This window comes from Brienomyrus brachyistius, chromosome 3 (genome assembly GCF_023856365.1).
Source record: "Brienomyrus brachyistius isolate T26 chromosome 3, BBRACH_0.4, whole genome shotgun sequence".
Classification (NCBI taxonomy): Eukaryota; Metazoa; Chordata; class Actinopteri; order Osteoglossiformes; family Mormyridae; genus Brienomyrus; species Brienomyrus brachyistius.
Window position 1 is genome coordinate 29,421,671 of NC_064535.1, and position 23,397 is coordinate 29,445,067.

The 23,397-nt window shown below is 55.2% G+C and overlaps 1 protein-coding gene and 1 pseudogene across 1 annotated transcript; both read right to left on the reverse strand.

The window, feature by feature from the left end:
- Nucleotides 1–253: 253 nt before the first annotated feature.
- LOC125738662 (germinal-center associated nuclear protein-like) lies at nt 254–18,160 on the reverse strand (annotated as a pseudogene).
- On the reverse strand, nt 8,314–9,719 carry LOC125738534 (filaggrin-2-like). Its single transcript, XM_049007623.1, has 2 exons — nt 9,574–9,719; nt 8,314–9,479 (listed from the first exon to the last, which is right to left on the reverse strand). Exon 2 carries the CDS (start codon nt 9,302–9,304, stop codon nt 8,378–8,380), a length of 927 nt encoding a protein of 308 aa, XP_048863580.1. The 5' UTR covers nt 9,305–9,479; nt 9,574–9,719; the 3' UTR covers nt 8,314–8,377.
- Nucleotides 18,161–23,397: the final 5,237 nt, after the last annotated feature.

Sequence of the window (23,397 nt, forward strand, 5' to 3'; positions counted from 1 at the left end):
TATTGTACACCACTCTTGGGGATATGAGCAAGACTGGAAGCTGATGGCTTTCCCTCTTCTTCCATTTAATAGTAAATAATATTCATTAAATCTGCAGGTCACTGTTAACAGTCTATCTGGAATGTGTTAGATTTACATGGCTGGCTGGCTCTTACCCTGCCTTCCCCTGCTGCTTGTCCCTGTGCGTCTGCTTTACGGCATCCACCCAGCAGGACGGCGGTATGAAGCCCTGCAGCCCATCGCTCAGGAAATACACCGAGATTTCTCCGTCGTCACTGATGACATCTGAAGATGGTGGGATAGGTTCACACCTGCATGGCATCCCCAGTAGGCCCCCCCAAACGTCAGACCCACCCCACCCCCCTCACCTTCACTCACGGGGCACCCAGGAGGGTTCCAGTCCCGGAGTTGGTGCTCTACACAGAGCATGACAATTTCGTCCCAGGGCACCTCCCAGAAAGTGGGCTCCTTGTCCGGCCCCCCACCTCGGCCCACACAGTCCTGACGCAGCCTCTCCAAAAGGTTCTCCAACTGGGACATAAGGAGTGGCTGGCTGTGGCGGGACCATGGGATTTGAGATACGTACTGGAAGATGGAGGCAACCAGCTGGCTCCAAGGAGCTGGGTGGGGGGAGCGGTGGCAGTAGCAGAAATATAAGGAAACAGACTAAGAAGCAGCCACTTAGCAAGAAGTCCGAATTCCGAATCTGAGGCATGGACATACCCCCCACGGCTGGCAGCGGCCAGTCGGGCAGCCGCAGGCTCAGGACTGCCCCCTGGAGCCACTCCAGGTGCTCAGCCGAGTTCCAGAGCAGATGTGGTAGGCAGTCACCACCCCCTGGCACAGAGAACTCTGCCACGGGCCAGGAGAGGCCAGCCAGACTCGGGGACGACACAAGGCCAGCCAAGAAAGCCAGGACAGTGTTGTAGAGGCCGATGACGGGTGCAGGGCCCTGGGAGGGCAGTCCCGCCATGTCACGGTCCCTCCGATCACGGTGAAGCCTACCAGCAAACTCGCGGCAGAGCCCGGCCTCCACAACCTGCACCAACGTCTGCGAGACGAGCCGGGCTGGTGCCGTGGAGCGGGCAGCGAGCCACCTGACGGCATGGCGGATCTGCGGGGAGACGGGGGTGATGGTCAATGGGATGGTTCAATCTTACCGAGGCCAGCGACAACATGCACACTCACCTGCTCGGATCCTTGGGGTTCGTTCGTGGTCTCGGGGATATGGACGAACATGTACTCTGAAATCAAACCTTCCTCAATGAGTGTCTGAAGCATCAGGTCTTACAGGGAAAGGAAACCGATGGTCAGACAGGAGGAACAAACCAACTGTATTAGCTCTGCATACGTAAACATAGCCTCAAGAGAAATGCTATAAGTAAAGTAAGCGAATCCCACGCGACACCTGTTGTCATAGACACGGTTAGTGTCACACCTTCCTCTAGCCGTTCATCGCTGGCCCTGTGCCCAGCCTGCCCTGGGACCACCACCACCAGAGGAAGGGCCTGTGGCCAGGCATTAGCCTGCTGGATCTGCCGGAGTTGCAGCAGGGCGGATAACAGGAAGATGTCCCCGTCTTCCTCATCAGCCCCGGGACTGACTGCCGAGGGCAGCAGCATCAGCAGGGCGCCCATGCCCATCAGCCCCTTCCGCTTCTCCAATGCCAACTGGCCTTCCTCGCTGAGGGGCCCGCGGGCCACCTGACCCACAGTGAGAAACATGGCCTCACTTCCTGCACTTGCACCCTTCGCAAACATCTGTGTTACCACAGGACCTGCTAATATCACATAGTGCCAGACTATGCTAGGCTATGTTAAGCTATGCTAGACTAACATTAATGACAGAACATGCAACACAGGGGCATGAAGCCTGTCGATATTCATCGGCAAGTTCCCCCCTATCTGCCACACCTTCACACACACGTGCACTGTGTGCATGCGCTCCCCCACGCTCCGCAGGCCGCTGCTGATGCTCAAGGTTTGCATGTGTCCGTTGGGGACCATCTCCCTGTGTTCTTGCTTCTCCGAGTTACCGAATTTGGACTCCAGCCATTCTGTCAAAATCCTGCATCAGAGATGGGAGGGGGGCACAAATGTAAGCTCCAGGACCTCTAAACCCAACTAACACCCAATCCCTCCCCGAACGACACCCAGTTCCCCCACTTACTGGTTAGCAACACTGGCATCTCTTTCATGATCACTTGGCAACAAGAGGGCTGCCTTCCAGAAGATTGTGTCAGATGGGTTCGAGACGCTTGCTGCCACCAGACTGAGCAGGTCCAGTGGCCCCCACACAGATTCGCTGAAGTGGATGGAGATGTAGATGAGCACATGGAGAGTGATGGATGGCTAACAGCTACTCTACAGTAGCACCATACCTCAGGAGCTGCTGGTAGAACAAGTGAACCTTCATCTGATGCTCGGTTTCCCTTCGCATCTTCGCCAACCTGCAGAAGGCAGCAGAGTGTCAGCATCGGTACACTTAACACTACAGCAAATCAATGGCCAGCAAAATAAACGGACAGGACGGAAGTCATTTTGGGAAGTACTGTCTAATTCAGCAGAGGTGCCCCGATCCAATATTCAAGATACCTAATCAGACGGATCGGACATCGGCCACATGTGACCGATCCATGTTCAATAATTATTTAGTTATTGCCAGTCTATTTCTTCTTATACTGAGTGGTACAATCAAATCGCACAACAGCTTTCCCCCCTTTTTTATTTTTTGTGGCATTCAAGCTGAACGTTAACGCTTCCTCGGTTTTTTGACACTCAGTGTGTGTGAGTGCAGTGACTTCCCCTGCTATGACGTCATGTGCATGTCCTTTGTAGTGGAAGGATCAGGTGATGGTAGCAAATGCAACTTGCATGCTTGCGAAGCAAACTAACATGTCTAAAACCTGGAAGAATTTTATGCTTGAAACAACCAGTAGCACAGCGATTTGCGATCTTTGTAAAAACAAAGTAACATTCAGTGGAAAATCCCACTAATAGTGCACTCAATTAAGGCAATGCAAGTAATATGAAAAAAAGCGATGGATTTGGAAGCCAGCTTGGGCTGTTTTGCGCACTCGCTATAGCTTGATACACGAGGTGCTGCTATCACAGTGAAAAGTGACGCATGCCACTTGGGTGTACTTGTGAAGATATTCAAACAACTGCAAAATGTCTCAAAAATGCTCAATACAAGATGCACAAAAGAGGTGGAACAGTATCTTATGTATGTTTCTTGTGGGCTAATTAAAACTTCTTTTCCATTTGTATTTACTAGCTTGGAAAAAAAAAAAAAAGAGCTTTGGTACTGGATCATACTCATAATCAGCCAATACCTTATGTTCAGGTATCAGGATTATATTGGCACTGAAAAAGTGGGATCGGTGCACCTCTATTATGAATATTAGGTCAGCATTATTATGCTGTGAGAGAGATGTACCTGGTGCAGGAAACAGAGAGGTCCCCAGCGTGCCCCAGGTTGACCACGCCCCGGGCCAGCCTGTCCAGGCAGGGTGAGGGGGGGGCACTGGGGGCCAAGGCCTGCAGCCTGAAGCGGGGGTCCACACAGCCAGGGGCAGCAGGAAAATCACGCATCTGTCGCTTCAGCTGCCTGCGCACGGCCACCACATCACGCCACCTGCAACACATGCACAGGGTGAAGCCCGGTTGTCGGCGAGCATGTGGGCAAAATATCTGGTCCCCTTACCACTGCCCCTTACCTTTTGATGAACCTGCGTATACTCAGAAGCTCTGCTTCCAGGACGTCTTGGGCCAGCAGGGTGAGCTCACCACACAGCGTCTCCTCCAGCAGTACCTCACACACGTCTTGTGAGCTGCGAGCCACACATTCTGCCTGCTCTTCTTGGGCACGCCTGGCACGAAGGGGCATGCGTTCAGCCTATATACAGTTATCTGAACACTCTCTATGACCTCTGATCCCCCTTGGCTCACCAGTACCTGATCTCTGTTGAGGCAGTCTCCACGATGCAGTCGCGCAGCACCTCCTGTGTGATCTCGGCACACAGTGTCTTGCTGAGCCGGGCCAGGAGCTCCTCGTGTTCCTGCTTTCTCCTGACAGAGACAGGCCCATCAGATGGCACATCCCCTCAAAATGCACCCACCCCTCCTCCCCAGCCCAGACAGGTGAGGCCTACCTGGCTTCCTCCATCCTGCGCTTCTCCTCAGCGATATGCTCCCTCTCTGCCTGGATCTCGGCAGCAGAAACCTCCCGCAGCATCTGCTCCACCACCTCACTCAGCACTGCCTCCACCTGGCCGTTGCACATGCTGCAACAACCCATCCACATCACCAAACTGGTGTTGGTTGAGTGTGACAACCCTCTAGAGGCCACTGCTCCCTATCTGGCTCACGCTCCTACCTGAGTGCAGCAGAGATGTACTCGGCTTCGGTGGCAGCCACGTCAGCCACCTCGGCCTGCACTACCTCCTCCAGCATGGCCTCTACCTCCGTGGCGATGTCCTGCAAGGGGGGGGGGGGTTATTTGTCATTACTATGGCAATACCAACACACTGCTACTGGGTTGACACGCAGCAATGAGCAATCTATCACCTGCTCTGTGTAAACGGGCTCCGGTGGGGGAGGCGTAGGTGGGGCGACTGGTGGTGCCTCCGACGGAGATGCCCCAAGTGCTCCACTCTCCTCTCTACCAGGGAGGCCAGCTGACTCCGCTGGGTCGCTCGGCATCTTGGATCGGTGCTGGAGGGCCCGCGCATCCAGCTCAATGGGGGGCCTCTGAGGGGAGGCTGCTACAGCGTGGGCAGGAAAAATGACAAAATTACAATCAGAGGCCAGAAGGTGGACGAAGCGTAACAGTTAGCGGAAGGTGGAGTGCAGACGCACCAGCCCTGGGCACACTGCCTGCCTCCGCTGGCTGCCCATCCCCACGGTACTTGTTGCGGCTGTCAAAGCTGTTGACGGGTGTGTGTTGGGGTGGGTTGGGCAGTGGCGCGCCGTTGACCACTTGGCCCACCAGCACCTCCCGCTTCCTTGCGATGGCCACAGAGCGCTTTGGACGTGGCTGGATCTCAGGCTCCTGGTACGCTGTCCGGCTTAGCTCCACCATGCTAGGGGGAGGGCAGAGCTTCAATAAAATATACCACCCATCATAGATTAGCACCCCCATCAGAGATAAGCCACCCTGCCCCCAACACAAAAGGGACAACGAAGCACAGCCCAGCCTTACCCTGCATCGACCGCGAGCCCATACTGCAGCGCGAGGTCCGAAGCCTCGCCGGCATTCTGGAACATGAGCATCCGGACCAGGTCTTCGACCGGGAATGTGGTGGAACCACGGGAGCTGTAGGCCACATTCAGGGCCCGCAGAGCCTCACGGCGCACCTGTAGGGGGCACCAGAGCGGTCCAGGTAAGTGAGGTATTGGGGCTGATGAGGATGTAGGGAGCGGAGCAACGGCTCCCCCACCTGGTCGAAGTAGCGGTGCAAGATGCAACCAGCCAGATACGAGGCCACCTTGACCAGCTTGAAGAACCTCACGAAGTTGTTGCTGTTGACAGCGGCAAAGGCCTGGACGGCAAACTTCACCTCCGGAGAGTTTCGGAGCTCCGCCCGGAATTGCTGCACCTCCCTGCAGGTAGGGAGGGAATGAAATGTCAGCTGGAGAGGTGCCACGGTGACACGGGACACCGACTGCCGGCCAGCCACCCACCGGAGGATGTCTCCATCATTGAGCTTCAGGAGCACGCTGTACTGCCGAAACTCTGCCTCATGAGGGCAGTAGATGTTCTTGCTGGCCAGGTCCTGGTACATCTCCTTGAGGCTCTGCAGGCATTTGGTCAGGTTTTCATTGTTGATCTTAGCATCAAAGGACATCATGGGCTCCTGGCACAGGTGGTGTGCGCAGTGGATGTGGAAGCGGGCGCACTTTTCAATAAGGGACACCGTAAGCGGGTCGCACAGGTGCTGCTGAGTGATATCCTGCAGATGGCCCAGAAAAAGGATCAGGGCGAGGCCCGCAGGGCACAGGAATAATGAGACACGGACTAATGTTGCTCACCTTCCGGATACCTCGTGTGCGGTTCCACACAAAGTCATACCAGTCACGGTAGTTGTCCTCACCCTGGTCCATGACCTGGGTAACCAGGTAGTTCATGGTCATGTTCAGCACAGTAAGGGGCCGCAGTTCATGGGGGAGGGGCTCCTCCTGGTCAGCAGAGGACCTGCTGTACTCCTTAATGGCAGCAGTGTGGTCCACCTGCGTGGGGTGCAGAGGGTGATTTGCAGCCTGTGGTCTGTCAATTCATGGCGGGGAGGGGGAAGCATTAGGAAAGAGGGGCAGGGGTGGTGATACCTTCTCCGTGTTGGGGATGACCTCAAAAGAGCTCAGTTGGTTCCGGGTCTCCCTCATGTAACGCTCCTTCTCCGGACACATGTCAGGACACGTACCCACAAACACCTTGGACAGATCCAGGTCGGTCCTCTTGGGCCGAGCTGTGCCAGAGGAGACCGTGTCAGCTGGCGATTCACTTTGGGGTGGGAGGGGGGGGGTGGCTCAGCAACGTGACCCTAGGGGGACCTACCCTGTCGCAGGATCTTGTCCCGCTGCTCTAGCAGACGATACTTCTCCTCTGCGGTTTCAGCTACCTGGCCAATCAGGTGGAAGAGGGGAGAGGGGAGGCTGCTGGCTAGATGTTCGGATTCGAGGCCGTCTGGGCTGGGCTCCATCTGCGGCTCACTCTCAAACTGCAGGGCCTTTGTCGCCAGGGGTTTCTTGGCTGGTGACCTGAGAGGGACAGACCAAAGGCTGAAGAGCTTCTAAAAGCTGGCAAAACCTGGGCTCCTTTGAACACCTGGCCAGTAGGGGGCATAGCAGCCAAAGAACTCAGTTTGACTTTAATGTCACGAATCCGAGCCTGAGGTAAAGAGTTTCATTACCAGATGACCTAACATAACTCAAGCTGCTTGGAAAAAAAACAAACAAAATGTATACATAATAAAAAACCAGAGTGATCCAGATTTTTTTTTTTTTTTTTAAAGAACTTGCATTGGGTTTCAAAAAGGTGATTTTCTTCCCTAACTTAATTTAATAAAGACCCGGCCATCTTATTGTAAAATTGAGTTATTTACTCTTACGGTAAGAGAATGATTTAAAGACAAGATTACCCTCTGGATAGGGATGAGCTGGAGGACCAGCCGGAGGTGGATTTGGAGAGGGCTTTGCAGACAGGGGCTGACTCAAAGCCTCCTGCCTGGCTCTGAGGATCAGGGTCATCTGGAGGCCTTTGGCCCTTCTCTCCTGGACCTAAGAGACACACAGAACCAGTTCATCGAAACAGCTGACATGGGAATGAAAGGCTGCAACGAGTCACAAAGACCCCGCCCTGGCCTTGGCTCGATGCACAGATAGAGAGCACCGTAATAGTCACTCACTCTGCTTCTTCCTCTGCCAGAAGATGGTGAGCTAATGCCTGCGCAGCAGTTTGCCCTTCTTCTTGGCTTTGGCAGCAGAAGCCTGAAAGATACCAAAAGTCAGTGAGGAAAGCCCGGGAGATCATGGACGAGAGCACAGCCTAATGAGTACAGCGACCAAGCCCCCCCCCCAAAGGTGTGCAAAGCCATTGCTCACATGGTCGTGGAAGTGCACTATGGCCAGGTTCTTCTGGGGCCTGCAGAAGATCCGCTGCACACGTCCGAACTGGCGGAAATGTTCCCCCAGGATGTCCTTGCTGTTAAGACTGGCTGGAATGTTCTTGCATTGGAGCACCATGGCTTCGGAGGGTGACATCCCCCCCAGGCTGTCTGTGCTGTCCAGGCGGCGGGCACGTCTCACTGTTGATGCTGCCTCAGTTTCGGGATCTGTGGCAAGTGTCACAGAGTTCAGTTTTTCAGACTATACTTGGCTTCGAACCCAATGTGCTTCTTCCTGGGAGTACTCACCCAACTCCTCCGCCCTCTCAAGGACCTCCCGGGTTGGGGCCTGTGACCTTGGCGGCGTTGAGGGTGAGTGGCTGGTGGTCGGTGCCATCGAACCCTGGTGCTCCGCCTCCCCCCAGTCTGGCTGTGGCTCCTCACTCCTCTTCGGCTCTCGCCGGGTCTGTAGGGCCGGTGTCTTCAGGATGCTGGTCAAGGCACTGCGAAAGATGCTGCTGACAGGCCCCCGGCCCCGGACCAGGGGCCTCTTGGGAGGGTGCCTGGAGGCGGAGTCAGCACCAACTTGGGGCTCCTCTGATAAATGCTCCACCATCTCCTCCTTCCGCTTGGTACCCTTAGCCGCTGCCTCCCCTGCATTCTCCCCCTCACCGCCCCCCCCCACGGACCTCACCAGACACAACCCCAGCGTCAGTCTTGGGTTTTAGCGGACCAAAGCTGACAGCACCAAACAGTGGCCGGGGCTCATGGAGGCTAGAGGCAGAGTACCTGGAGACAGAGGCGGCCTGGGAGGTCCCCCCCACCCAGGCCACTGCCAGCACCAACGGAGGGTGCTGCTGGTTTCGAGAAGCTGAACTCCTGGGTGGTGCTGGGATGTGCATCTTTGGTGGGGAGGATGCTGCTGGACACTGCGATGGGCTGTGAGAAGCTAAAACCTAATGCTCCAGAAAGGAACTCAGAGGCAGCAGGAGCAGGCCCACTGCTGTCCATACTGGTAGCGGTGGTGCTGGATGGGCTGGAACCAAAAGACTCGGACACAGCCTGGGACACAGCCGGTTCAGGACTGGCGCTATAAATAGGTTTGAACACAGCTGCGTCTGACGGCTTGAAGCTGAACTCTGAGGTGCTAAATCCGCGGCCCTGAACGCTTCCAGGGGAGAATACCGAAGAAGACCCTGTGGACAACTGTCCGAATCTCAGTGGTTGACTAGACCCCGAGGAGGGGGGAACAGAGGAGGCGGAGATAGCGTTAGAGCCGCCGAAGCCGGGTGTGTGCTGAGCAAATCCGCCGGTCTGTCCGAAGGCAGAGGTCTGGGGAAAAGCCGAGTTCTGGTTAAAGACAGAGCTCTGACCGACCCCGGCCGGCTGCCCGAAGGAGGGCGGCGGGCCGAACCTGGTGTCGCTCTGTACAAACGACGGGGTCTGACTCCCAGAACCGGGCATGCCGAAGGTCGGGGCCTGTCCAGACGCCGTCCCGCCAGGCTGCCCGAAAAGGGATCCGGTCTGGCCGAAGGCAGACGATGTACTGAAGAGCGAGGTCTGGCCGGTGCCCTGGCCGAGGGCAGGCGGCTGCACGAAAGGGGCGTTCTGCTGGCCGAAGGAAAAGAGCCCCGAGGTCGGGGCGCGCGGAGACTGAAACGCTCCGCCTTGTGTTCTGCCGAAAAGCCCAGACGGATTCATTGTGTAAAAAGCCCAAAAATACGGCCTTCAAAAGTCGAAACAGAGTTCTTACAGCGCGGTAGATTTCGGCGTCCTTCGGCCTGGGAGATTATATCCGCGCCTGTGTCACATCTGCGGAAATATACAAACTGGCAGCTCCCCTGGCCTGGTCACTGCGGACACTGCGCTCCTTCTGCTACAAAAATGGGCACAGAAACAGTCTCAACTGATGAGCACAGGGTACTTGGGGTCATAAAATGTGAGCAACTGTGTAGGCACAGGGTCAATACCAGGGCAAGTGCAGGTGGGGCAGCCATCTTTGGGGAGGGCACTACGATCTCCGGTACAGACAGTAACGAAGAAGGCAAGAAAAGTGGTGAGGAGGAAGAGGAAGGGCCCAGGGACTCGACGTCAAGCCAGGTACGCAGCTGGTCCTCGAACCTGCAGATCCAAGTCAAACAGGAAATGGCTCAATGTTTATGCCACAACTCACATGAGAGAGTACACGTGTGTAGCATGTCTGTTCTCTGTCAGACCTGCGGCTCTGTTCTTTCTCCTCCTCAATGCGAGCCAGGAGGTCCTGGGGGCTGGAGGCAGCATCCAAAACAGGGGCAACACCGGATCCGGACTCAGGGTCCTCAACCATGCTGTGAAACAGCTTCTGTTGAAGACGTGGCCTGGCCAGTCGAGGATGAGGCCACATGCTCTGGTGACACCTGCAATGGCAGAGACTTTGGATAAGAAGCCAGTATTGTACACCACTCTTGGGGATATGAGCAAGACTGGAAGCTGATGGCTTTCCCTCTTCTTCCATTTAATAGTAAATAATATTCATTAAATCTGCAGGTCACTGTTAACAGTCTATCTGGAATGTGTTAGATTTACATGGCTGGCTGGCTCTTACCCTGCCTTCCCCTGCTGCTTGTCCCTGTGCGTCTGCTTTACGGCATCCACCCAGCAGGACGGCGGTATGAAGCCCTGCAGCCCATCGCTCAGGAAATACACCGAGATTTCTCCGTCGTCACTGATGACATCTGAAGATGGTGGGATAGGTTCACACCTGCATGGCATCCCCAGTAGGCCCCCCCAAACGTCAGACCCACCCCACCCTCCTCACCTTCACTCACGGGGCACCCAGGAGGGTTCCAGTCCCGGAGTTGGTGCTCTACACAGAGCATGACAATTTCGTCCCAGGGCACCTCCCAGAAAGTGGGCTCCTTGTCCGGCCCCCCACCTCGGCCCACACAGTCCTGACGCAGCCTCTCCAAAAGGTTCTCCAACTGGGACATAAGGAGTGGCTGGCTGTGGCGGGACCATGGGATTTGAGATACGTACTGGAAGATGGAGGCAACCAGCTGGCTCCAAGGAGCTGGGTGGGGGGAGCGGTGGCAGCAGCAGAAATTTAAGGAAACAGACTAAGAAGCAGCCACTTAGCAAGAAGTCCGAATTCCGAATCTGAGGCATGGACATACCCCCCACGGCTGGCAGCGGCCAGTCGGGCAGCCGCAGGCTCAGGACTGCCCCCTGGAGCCACTCCAGGTGCTCAGCCGAGTTCCAGAGCAGATGTGGTAGGCAGTCACCACCCCCTGGCACCGAGAACTCTGCCACGGGCCAGGAGAGGCCAGCCAGACTCGGGGACGACACAAGGCCAGCCAAGAAAGCCAGGACAGTGTTGTAGAGGCCGATGACGGGTGCAGGGCCCTGGGAGGGCAGTCCCGCCATGTCACGGTCCCTCCGATCACGGTGAAGCCTACCAGCAAACTCGCGGCAGAGCCCGGCCTCCACAACCTGCACCAACGTCTGCGAGACGAGCCGGGCTGGTGCCGTGGAGCGGGCAGCGAGCCACCTGACGGCATGGCGGATCTGCGGGGAGACGGGGGTGATGGTCAATGGGATGGTTCAATCTTACCGAGGCCAGCGACAACATGCACACTCACCTGCTCGGATCCTTGGGGTTCGTTCGTGGTCTCGGGGATATGGACGAACATGTACTCTGAAATCAAACCTTCCTCAATGAGTGTCTGAAGCATCAGGTCTTACAGGGAAAGGAAACCGATGGTCAGACAGGAGGAACAAACCAACTGTATTAGCTCTGCATACGTAAACATAGCCTCAAGAGAAATGCTATAAGTAAAGTAAGCGAATCCCACGCGACACCTGTTGTCATAGACACGGTTAGTGTCACACCTTCCTCTAGCCGTTCATCGCTGGCCCTGTGCCCAGCCTGCCCTGGGACCACCACCACCAGAGGAAGGGCCTGTGGCCAGGCATTAGCCTGCTGGATCTGCCGGAGTTGCAGCAGGGCGGATAACAGGAAGATGTCCCCGTCTTCCTCATCAGCCCCGGGACTGACTGCCGAGGGCAGCAGCATCAGCAGGGCGCCCATGCCCATCAGCCCCTTCCGCTTCTCCAATGCCAACTGGCCTTCCTCGCTGAGGGGCCCGCGGGCCACCTGACCCACAGTGAGAAACATGGCCTCACTTCCTGCACTTGCACCCTTCGCAAACATCTGTGTTACCACAGGACCTGCTAATATCACATAGTGCCAGACTATGCTAGGCTATGTTAAGCTATGCTAGACTAACATTAATGACAGAACATGCAACAGGGGCATGAAGCCTGTCGATATTCATCGGCAAGTTCCCCCCTATCTGCCACACCTTCACACACACGTGCACTGTGTGCATGCGCTCCCCCACGCTCCGCAGGCCGCTGCTGATGCTCAAGGTTTGCATGTGTCCGTTGGGGACCATCTCCCTGTGTTCTTGCTTCTCCGAGTTACCGAATTTGGACTCCAGCCATTCTGTCAAAATCCTGCATCAGAGATGGGAGGGGGGCACAAATGTAAGCTCCAGGACCTCTAAACCCAACTAACACCCAATCCCTCCCCGAACGACACCCAGTTCCCCCACTTACTGGTTAGCAACACTGGCATCTCTTTCATGATCACTTGGCAACAAGAGGGCTGCCTTCCAGAAGATTGTGTCAGATGGGTTCGAGACGCTTGCTGCCACCAGACTGAGCAGGTCCAGTGGCCCCCACACAGATTCGCTGAAGTGGATGGAGATGTAGATGAGCACATGGAGAGTGATGGATGGCTAACAGCTACTCTACAGTAGCACCATACCTCAGGAGCTGCTGGTAGAACAAGTGAACCTTCATCTGATGCTCGGTTTCCCTTCGCATCTTCGCCAACCTGCAGAAGGCAGCAGAGTGTCAGCATCGGTACACTTAACACTACAGCAAATCAATGGCCAGCAAAATAAACGGACAGGACGGAAGTCATTTTGGGAAGTACTGTCTAATTCAGCAGAGGTACCCCGATCCAATATTCAAGATACCTAATCAGACGGATCGGACATCGGCCACATGTGACCGATCCATGTTCAATAATTATTTAGTTATTGCCAGTCTATTTCTTCTTATACTGAGTGGTACAATCAAATCGCACAACAGCTTTCCCCCCTTTTTTATTTTTTGTGGCATTCAAGCTGAACGTTAACGCTTCCTCGGTTTTTTGACACTCAGTGTGTGTGAGTGCAGTGACTTCCCCTGCTATGACGTCATGTGCATGTCCTTTGTAGTGGAAGGATCAGGTGATGGTAGCAAATGCAACTTGCATGCTTGCGAAGCAAACTAACATGTCTAAAACCTGGAAGAATTTTATGCTTGAAACAACCAGTAGCACAGCGATTTGCGATCTTTGTAAAAACAAAGTAACATTCAGTGGAAAATCCCACTAATAGTGCACTCAATTAAGGCAATGCAAGTAATATGAAAAAAAGCGATGGATTTGGAAGCCAGCTTGGGCTGTTTTGCGCACTCGCTATAGCTTGATACACGAGGTGCTGCTATCACAGTGAAAAGTGACGCATGCCACTTGGGTGTACTTGTGAAGATATTCAAACAACTGCAAAATGTCTCAAAAATGCTCAATACAAGATGCACAAAAGAGGTGGAACAGTATCTTATGTATGTTTCTTGTGGGCTAATTAAAACTTCTTTTCCATTTGTATTTACTAGCTTGGAAAAAAAAAAAAGAGCTTTGGTACTGGATCATACTCATAATCAGCCAATACCTTATGTTCAGGTATCAGGATTATATTGGCACTGAAAAAGTGGGATCGGTGCACCTCTATTATGAATATTAGGTCAGCATTATTATGCTGTGAGAGAGATGTACCTGGTGCAGGAAACAGAGAGGTCCCCAGCGTGCCCCAGGTTGACCACGCCCCGGGCCAGCCTGTCCAGGCAGGGTGAGGGGGGGGCACTGGGGGCCAAGGCCTGCAGCCTGAAGCGGGGGTCCACACAGCCAGGGGCAGCAGGAAAATCACGCATCTGTCGCTTCAGCTGCCTGCGCACGGCCACCACATCACGCCACCTGCAACACATGCACAGGGTGAAGCCCGGTTGTCGGCGAGCATGTGGGCAAAATATCTGGTCCCCTTACCACTGCCCCTTACCTTTTGATGAACCTGCGTATACTCAGAAGCTCTGCTTCCAGGACGTCTTGGGCCAGCAGGGTGAGCTCACCACACAGTGTCTCCTCCAGCAGTACCTCACACACGTCTTGTGAGCTGCGAGCCACACATTCTGCCTGCTCTTCTTGGGCACGCCTGGCACGAAGGGGCATGCGTTCAGCCTATATACAGTTATCTGAACACTCTCTATGACCTCTGATCCCCCTTGGCTCACCAGTACCTGATCTCTGTTGAGGCAGTCTCCACGATGCAGTCGCGCAGCACCTCCTGTGTGATCTCGGCACACAGTGTCTTGCTGAGCCGGGCCAGGAGCTCCTCGTGTTCCTGCTTTCTCCTGACAGAGACAGGCCCATCAGATGGCACATCCCCTCAAAATGCACCCACCCCTCCTCCCCAGCCCAGACAGGTGAGGCCTACCTGGCTTCCTCCATCCTGCGCTTCTCCTCAGCGATATGCTCCCTCTCTGCCTGGATCTCGGCAGCAGAAACCTCCCGCAGCATCTGCTCCACCACCTCACTCAGCACTGCCTCCACCTGGCCGTTGCACATGCTGCAACAACCCATCCACATCACCAAACTGGTGTTGGTTGAGTGTGACAACCCTCTAGAGGCCACTGCTCCCTATCTGGCTCACGCTCCTACCTGAGTGCAGCAGAGATGTACGCGGCTTCGGTGGCAGCCACGTCAGCCACCTCGGCCTGCACTACCTCCTCCAGCATGGCCTCTACCTCCGTGGCGATGTCCTGCAAGGGGGGGGGGGTTATTTGTCATTACTATGGCAATACCAACACACTGCTACTGGGTTGACACGCAGCAATGAGCAATCTATCACCTGCTCTGTGTAAACGGGCTCCGGTGGGGGAGGCGTAGGTGGGGCGACTGGTGGTGCCTCCGACGGAGATGCCCCAAGTGCTCCACTCTCCTCTCTACCAGGGAGGCCAGCTGACTCCGCTGGGTCGCTCGGCATCTTGGATCGGTGCTGGAGGGCCCGCGCATCCAGCTCAATGGGGGGCCTCTGAGGGGAGGCTGCTACAGCGTGGGCAGGAAAAATGACAAAATTACAATCAGAGGCCAGAAGGTGGACGAAGCGTAACAGTTAGCGGAAGGTGGAGTGCAGACGCACCAGCCCTGGGCACACTGCCTGCCTCCGCTGGCTGCCCATCCCCACGGTACTTGTTGCGGCTGTCAAAGCTGTTGACGGGTGTGTGTTGGGGTGGGTTGGGCAGTGGCGCGCCGTTGACCACTTGGCCCACCAGCACCTCCCGCTTCCTTGCGATGGCCACAGAGCGCTTTGGACGTGGCTGGATCTCAGGCTCCTGGTACGCTGTCCGGCTTAGCTCCACCATGCTAGGGGGAGGGCAGAGCTTCAATAAAATATACCACCCATCATAGATTAGCACCCCCATCAGAGATAAGCCACCCTGCCCCCAACACAAAAGGGACAACGAAGCACAGCCCAGCCTTACCCTGCATCGACCGCGAGCCCATACTGCAGCGCGAGGTCCGAAGCCTCGCCGGCATTCTGGAACATGAGCATCCGGACCAGGTCTTCGACCGGGAATGTGGTGGAACCACGGGAGCTGTAGGCCACATTCAGGGCCCGCAGAGCCTCACGGCGCACCTGTAGGGGGCACCAGAGCGGTCCAGGTAAGTGAGGTATTGGGGCTGATGAGGATGTAGGGAGCGGAGCAACGGCTCCCCCACCTGGTCGAAGTAGCGGTGCAAGATGCAACCAGCCAGATACGAGGCCACCTTGACCAGCTTGAAGAACCTCACGAAGTTGTTGCTGTTGACAGCGGCAAAGGCCTGGACGGCAAACTTCACCTCCGGAGAGTTTCGGAGCTCCGCCCGGAATTGCTGCACCTCCCTGCAGGTAGGGAGGGAATGAAATGTCAGCTGGAGAGGTGCCACGGTGACACGGGACACCGACTGCCGGCCAGCCACCCACCGGAGGATGTCTCCATCATTGAGCTTCAGGAGCACGCTGTACTGCCGAAACTCTGCCTCATGAGGGCAGTAGATGTTCTTGCTGGCCAGGTCCTGGTACATCTCCTTGAGGCTCTGCAGGCATTTGGTCAGGTTTTCATTGTTGATCTTAGCATCAAAGGACATCATGGGCTCCTGGCACAGGTGGTGTGCGCAGTGGATGTGGAAGCGGGCGCACTTTTCAATAAGGGACACCGTAAGCGGGTCGCACAGGTGCTGCTGAGTGATATCCTGCAGATGGCCCAGAAAAAGGATCAGGGCGAGGCCCGCAGGGCACAGGAATAATGAGACACGGACTAATGTTGCTCACCTTCCGGATACCTCGTGTGCGGTTCCACACAAAGTCATACCAGTCACGGTAGTTGTCCTCACCCTGGTCCATGACCTGGGTAACCAGGTAGTTCATGGTCATGTTCAGCACAGTAAGGGGCCGCAGTTCATGGGGGAGGGGCTCCTCCTGGTCAGCAGAGGACCTGCTGTACTCCTTAATGGCAGCAGTGTGGTCCACCTGCGTGGGGTGCAGAGGGTGATTTGCAGCCTGTGGTCTGTCAATTCATGGCGGGGAGGGGGAAGCATTAGGAAAGAGGGGCAGGGGTGGTGATACCTTCTCCGTGTTGGGGATGACCTCAAAAGAGCTCAGTTGGTTCCGGGTCTCCCTCATGTAACGCTCCTTCTCCGGACACATGTCAGGACACGTACCCACAAACACCTTGGACAGATCCAGGTCGGTCCTCTTGGGCCGAGCTGTGCCAGAGGAGACCGTGTCAGCTGGCGATTCACTTTGGGGTGGGAGGGGGGGGTGGCTCAGCAACGTGACCCTAGGGGGACCTACCCTGTCGCAGGATCTTGTCCCGCTGCTCTAGCAGACGATACTTCTCCTCTGCGGTTTCAGCTACCTGGCCAATCAGGTGGAAGAGGGGAGAGGGGAGGCTGCTGGCTAGATGTTCGGATTCGAGGCCGTCTGGGCTGGGCTCCATCTGCGGCTCACTCTCAAACTGCAGGGCCTTTGTCGCCAGGGGTTTCTTGGCTGGTGACCTGAGAGGGACAGACCAAAGGCTGAAGAGCTTCTAAAAGCTGGCAAAACCTGGGCTCCTTTGAACACCTGGCCAGTAGGGGGCATAGCAGCCAAAGAACTCAGTTTGACTTTAATGTCACGAATCCGAGCCTGAGGTAAAGAGTTTCATTACCAGATGACCTAACATAACTCAAGCTGCTTGGAAAAAAAACTAACAAAATGTATACATAATAAAAAACCAGAGTGATCCAGATTTTTTTTTTTTTTTTTAAAGAACTTGCATTGGGTTTCAAAAAGGTGATTTTCTTCCCTAACTTAATTTAATAAAGACCAGGCCATCTTATTGTAAAATTGAGTTATTTACTCTTACGGTAAGAGAATGATTTAAAGACAAGATTACCCTCTGGATAGGGATGAGCTGGAGGACCAGCCGGAGGTGGATTTGGAGAGGGCTTTGCAGACAGGGGCTGACTCAAAGCCTCCTGCCTGGCTCTGAGGATCAGGGTCATCTGGAGGCCTTTGGCCCTTCTCTCCTGGACCTAAGAGACACACAGAACCAGTTCATCGAAACAGCTGACATGGGAATGAAAGGCTGCAACGAGTCACAAAGACCCCGCCCTGGCCTTGGCTCGATGCACAGATAGAGAGCACCGTAATAGTCACTCACTCTGCTTCTTCCTCTGCCAGAAGATGGTGAGCTAATGCCTGCGCAGCAGTTTGCCCTTCTTCTTGGCTTTGGCAGCAGAAGCCTGAAAGATACCAAAAGTCAGTGAGGAAAGCCCGGGAGATCATGGACGAGAGCACAGCCTAATGAGTACAGCGACCAAGCCCCCCCCCCAAAGGTGTGCAAAGCCATTGCTCACATGGTCGTGGAAGTGCACTATGGCCAGGTTCTTCTGGGGCCTGCAGAAGATCCGCTGCACACGTCCGAACTGGCGGAAATGTTCCCCCAGGATGTCCTTGCTGTTAAGACTGGCTGGAATGTTCTTGCATTGGAGCACCATGGCTTCGGAGGGTGACATCCCCCCCAGGCTGTCTGTGCTGTCCAGGCGGCGGGCACGTCTCACTGTTGATGCTGCCTCAGTTTCGGGATCTGTGGCAAGTGTCACAGAGTTCAGTTTTTCAGACTATACTTGGCTTCGAACCCAATGTGCTTCTTCCTGGGAGTACTCACCCAACTCCTCCGCCCTCTCAAGGACCTCCCGGGTTGGGGCCTGTGACCTTGGCGGCGTTGAGGGTGAGTGGCTGGTGGTCGGTGCCATCGAACCCTGGTGCTCCGCCTCCCCCCAGTCTGGCTGTGGCTCCTCACTCCTCTTCGGCTCTCGCCGGGTCTGTAGGGCCGGTGTCTTCAGGATGCTGGTCAAGGCACTGCGAAAGATGCTGCTGACAGGCCCCCGGCCCCGGACCAGGGGCCTCTTGGGAGGGTGCCTGGAGGCGGAGTCAGCACCAACTTGGGGCTCCTCTGATAAATGCTCCACCATCTCCTCCTTCCGCTTGGTACCCTTAGCCGCTGCCTCCCCTGCATTCTCCCCCTCACCGCCCCCCCCCACGGACCTCACCAGACACAACCCCAGCGTCAGTCTTGGGTTTTAGCGGACCAAAGCTGACAGCACCAAACAGTGGCCGGGGCTCATGGAGGCTAGAGGCAGAGTACCTGGAGACAGAGGCGGCCTGGGAGGTCCCCCCACCCAGGCCACTGCCAGCACCAACGGAGGGTGCTGCTGGTTTCGAGAAGCTGAACTCCTGGGTGGTGCTGGGATGTGCATCTTTGGTGGGGAGGATGCTGCTGGACACTGCGATGGGCTGTGAGAAGCTAAAACCTAATGCTCCAGAAAGGAACTCAGAGGCAGCAGGAGCAGGCCCACTGCTGTCCATACTGGTAGCGGTGGTGCTGGATGGGCTGGAACCAAAAGACTCGGACACAGCCTGGGACACAGCCGGTTCAGGACTGGCGCTATAAATAGGTTTGAACACAGCTGCGTCTGACGGCTTGAAGCTGAACTCTGAGGTGCTAAATCCGCGGCCCTGAACGCTTCCAGGGGAGAATACCGAAGAAGACCCTGTGGACAACTGTCCGAATCTCAGTGGTTGACTAGACCCCGAGGAGGGGGGAACAGAGGAGGCGGAGATAGCGTTAGAGCCGCCGAAGCCGGGTGTGTGCTGAGCAAATCCGCCGGTCTGTCCGAAGGCAGAGGTCTGGGGAAAAGCCGAGTTCTGGTTAAAGACAGAGCTCTGACCGACCCCGGCCGGCTGCCCGAAGGAGGGCGGCGGGCCGAACCTGGTGTCGCTCTGTACAAACGACGGGGTCTGACTCCCAGAACCGGGCATGCCGAAGGTCGGGGCCTGTCCAGACGCCGTCCCGCCAGGCTGCCCGAAAAGGGATCCGGTCTGGCCGAAGGCAGACGATGTACTGAAGAGCGAGGTCTGGCCGGTGCCCTGGCCGAGGGCAGGCGGCTGCACGAAAGGGGCGTTCTGCTGGCCGAAGGAAAAGAGCCCCGAGGTCGGGGCGCGCGGAGACTGAAACGCTCCGCCTTGTGTTCTGCCGAAAAGCCCAGACGGATTCATTGTGTAAAAAGCCCAAAAATACGGCCTTCAAAAGTCGAAACAGAGTTCTTACAGCGCGGTAGATTTCGGCGTCCTTCGGCCTGGGAGATTATATCCGCGCCTGTGTCACATCTGCGGAAATATACAAACTGGCAGCTCCCCTAGCCTGGTCACTGCGGACACTGCGCTCCTTCTGCTACAAAAATGGGCACAGAAACAGTCTCAACTGATGAGCACAGGGTACTTGGGGTCTTAAAATGTGAGCACCTGTGTAGGCACAGGGTCAATACCAGGGCAAGTGCAGGTGGGGCAGCCATCTTTGGGGAGGGCACTACGATCTCCGGTACAGACAGTAACGAAGAAGGCAAGAAAAGTGGTGAGGAGGAAGAGGAAGGGCCCAGGGACTCGACGTCAAGCCAGGTACGCAGCTGGTCCTCGAACCTGCAGATCCAAGTCAAACAGGAAATGGCTCAATGTTTATGCCACAACTCACATGAGAGAGTACACGTGTGTAGCATGTCTGTTCTCTGTCAGACCTGCGGCTCTGTTCTTTCTCCTCCTCAATGCGAGCCAGGAGGTCCTGGGGGCTGGAGGCAGCATCCAAAACAGGGGCAACACCGGATCCGGACTCAGGGTCCTCAACCATGCTGTGAAACAGCTTCTGTTGAAGACGTGGCCTGGCCAGTCGAGGATGAGGCCACATGCTCTGGTGACACCTGCAATGGCAGAGACTTTGGATAAGAAGCCAGTATTGTACACCACTCTTGGGGATATGAGCAAGACTGGAAGCTGATGGCTTTCCCTCTTCTTCCATTTAATAGTAAATAATATTCATTAAATCTGCAGGTCACTGTTAACAGTCTATCTGGAATGTGTTAGATTTACATGGCTGGCTGGCTCTTACCCTGCCTTCCCCTGCTGCTTGTCCCTGTGCGTCTGCTTTACGGCATCCACCCAGCAGGACGGCGGTATGAAGCCCTGCAGCCCATCGCTCAGGAAATACACCGAGATTTCTCCGTCGTCACTGATGACATCTGAAGATGGTGGGATAGGTTCACACCTGCATGGCATCCCCAGTAGGCCCCCCCAAACGTCAGACCCACCCCACCCCCCTCACCATCACTCACGGGGCACCCAGGAGGGTTCCAGTCCCGGAGTTGGTGCTCTACACAGAGCATGACAATTTCGTCCCAGGGCACCTCCCAGAAAGTGGGCTCCTTGTCCGGCCCCCCACCTCGGCCCACACAGTCCTGACGCAGCCTCTCCAAAAGGTTCTCCAACTGGGACATAAGGAGTGGCTGGCTGTGGCGGGACCATGGGATTTGAGATACGTACTGGAAGATGGAGGCAACCAGCTGGCTCCAAGGAGCTGGGTGGGGGGAGCGGTGGCAGCAGCAGAAATTTAAGGAAACAGACTAAGAAGCAGCCACTTAGCAAGAAGTCCGAATTCCGAATCTGAGGCATGGACATACCCCCCACGGCTGGCAGCGGCCAGTCGGGCAGCCGCAGGCTCAGGACTGCCCCCTGGAGCCACTCCAGGTGCTCAGCCGAGTTCCAGAGCAGATGTGGTAGGCAGTCACCACCCCCTGGCACCGAGAACTCTGCCACGGGCCAGGAGAGGCCAGCCAGACTCGGGGACGACACAAGGCCAGCCAAGAAAGCCAGGACAGTGTTGTAGAGGCCGATGACGGGTGCAGGGCCCTGGGAGGGCAGTCCCGCCATGTCACGGTCCCTCCGATCACGGTGAAGCCTACCAGCAAACTCGCGGCAGAGCCCGGCCTCCACAACCTGCACCAACGTCTGCGAGACGAGCCGGGCTGGTGCCGTGGAGCGGGCAGCGAGCCACCTGACGGCATGGCGGATCTGCGGGGAGACGGGGGTGATGGTCAATGGGATGGTTCAATCTTACCGAGGCCAGCGACAACATGCACACTCACCTGCTCGGATCCTTGGGGTTCGTTCGTGGTCTCGGGGATATGGACGAACATGTACTCTGAAATCAAACCTTCCTCAATGAGTGTCTGAAGCATCAGGTCTTACAGGGAAAGGAAACCGATGGTCAGACAGGAGGAACAAACCAACTGTATTAGCTCTGCATACGTAAACATAGCCTCAAGAGAAATGCTATAAGTAAAGTAAGCGAATCCCACGCGACACCTGTTGTCATAGACACGGTTAGTGTCACACCTTCCTCTAGCCGTTCATCGCTGGCCCTGTGCCCAGCCTGCCCTGGGACCACCACCACCAGAGGAAGGGCCTGTGGCCAGGCATTAGCCTGCTGGATCTGCCGGAGTTGCAGCAGGGCGGATAACAGGAAGATGTCCCCGTCTTCCTCATCAGCCCCGGGACTGACTGCCGAGGGCAGCAGCATCAGCAGGGCGCCCATGCCCATCAGCCCCTTCCGCTTCTCCAATGCCAACTGGCCTTCCTCGCTGAGGGGCCCGCGGGCCACCTGACCCACAGTGAGAAACATGGCCTCACTTCCTGCACTTGCACCCTTCGCAAACATCTGTGTTACCACAGGACCTGCTAATATCACATAGTGCCAGACTATGCTAGGCTATGTTAAGCTATGCTAGACTAACATTAATGACAGAACATGCAACACAGGGGCATGAAGCCTGTCGATATTCATCGGCAAGTTCCCCCCTATCTGCCACACCTTCACACACACGTGCACTGTGTGCATGCGCTCCCCCACGCTCCGCAGGCCGCTGCTGATGCTCAAGGTTTGCATGTGTCCGTTGGGGACCATCTCCCTGTGTTCTTGCTTCTCCGAGTTACCGAATTTGGACTCCAGCCATTCTGTCAAAATCCTGCATCAGAGATGGGAGGGGGGCACAAATGTAAGCTCCAGGACCTCTAAACCCAACTAACACCCAATCCCTCCCCGAACGACACCCAGTTCCCCCACTTACTGGTTAGCAACACTGGCATCTCTTTCATGATCACTTGGCAACAAGAGGGCTGCCTTCCAGAAGATTGTGTCAGATGGGTTCGAGACGCTTGCTGCCACCAGACTGAGCAGGTCCAGTGGCCCCCACACAGATTCGCTGAAGTGGATGGAGATGTAGATGAGCACATGGAGAGTGATGGATGGCTAACAGCTACTCTACAGTAGCACCATACCTCAGGAGCTGCTGGTAGAACAAGTGGACCTTCATCTGATGCTCGGTTTCCCTTCGCATCTTCGCCAACCTGCAGAAGGCAGCAGCACTGGTTGTCGCGTTGAATACAGCCGTCTATGGGAGCGAATGCGTCAACAGAGCCGCCATCTTGGGACGGGGTAGAGCTCCTTTTAAATGAATGAACGTCTATCAGGGACAAGCTGGCATTCAGAAATAAAGAACCATAAATGGGCAAATTTGAGAAGCGATTTTTATTGTCTTGGTTCATTATAAATGTCAGACATGTATTTACGACCGAGCCACGAGTAAATCGACAGAGAAGCGGGTTTTCTTAACACAGCCTACTTTTATGTTCAAAATGTAATGCACATATAGGTATTTTTTCATTCTTCCATTCGAAATAAACATACACTACTCTCCTACTACATGCAGAACAATGCAAATACAAAACACAACAAAAAAGGCCAGCAATGTTAGCTGAAAGACCCTGGTAATCTCCATGATAAGCCCCATTGCGTTACCACTCATGCATTTATGCAGGCCGGCCCGTGGCATTGGCAATATAGGCAAATGCTAAGGGCGCCATTCATCCAGGGGGTGCCACAAACGGAGGAAGAAAAAAGTGTAACATTCCACTATTCTTAAAGCTAGTTGGTATTAATGCGTCTTAATATGAAAACAAGCCCACATGAATTTACCTGCTTAGCAAAGCCTATTAAGTAATAATAATAATAATGATGATGATGATGATGATGATACGTAACTTTCCTATGAGCCGCCCCCCTTGTAACCTCCCTCAATAACGAACACAAGTTGATCTCTGATCACGGGCATTTATTCACATATCTATCCGGTCGAGCATGCCGTGAGAACTAGATAAAATAAAGCACATACATCAAAAAATGAATCAGTAAAAACACAGGCATTTTCCTAAAAATAACCAAACACAAACCTAAATAGG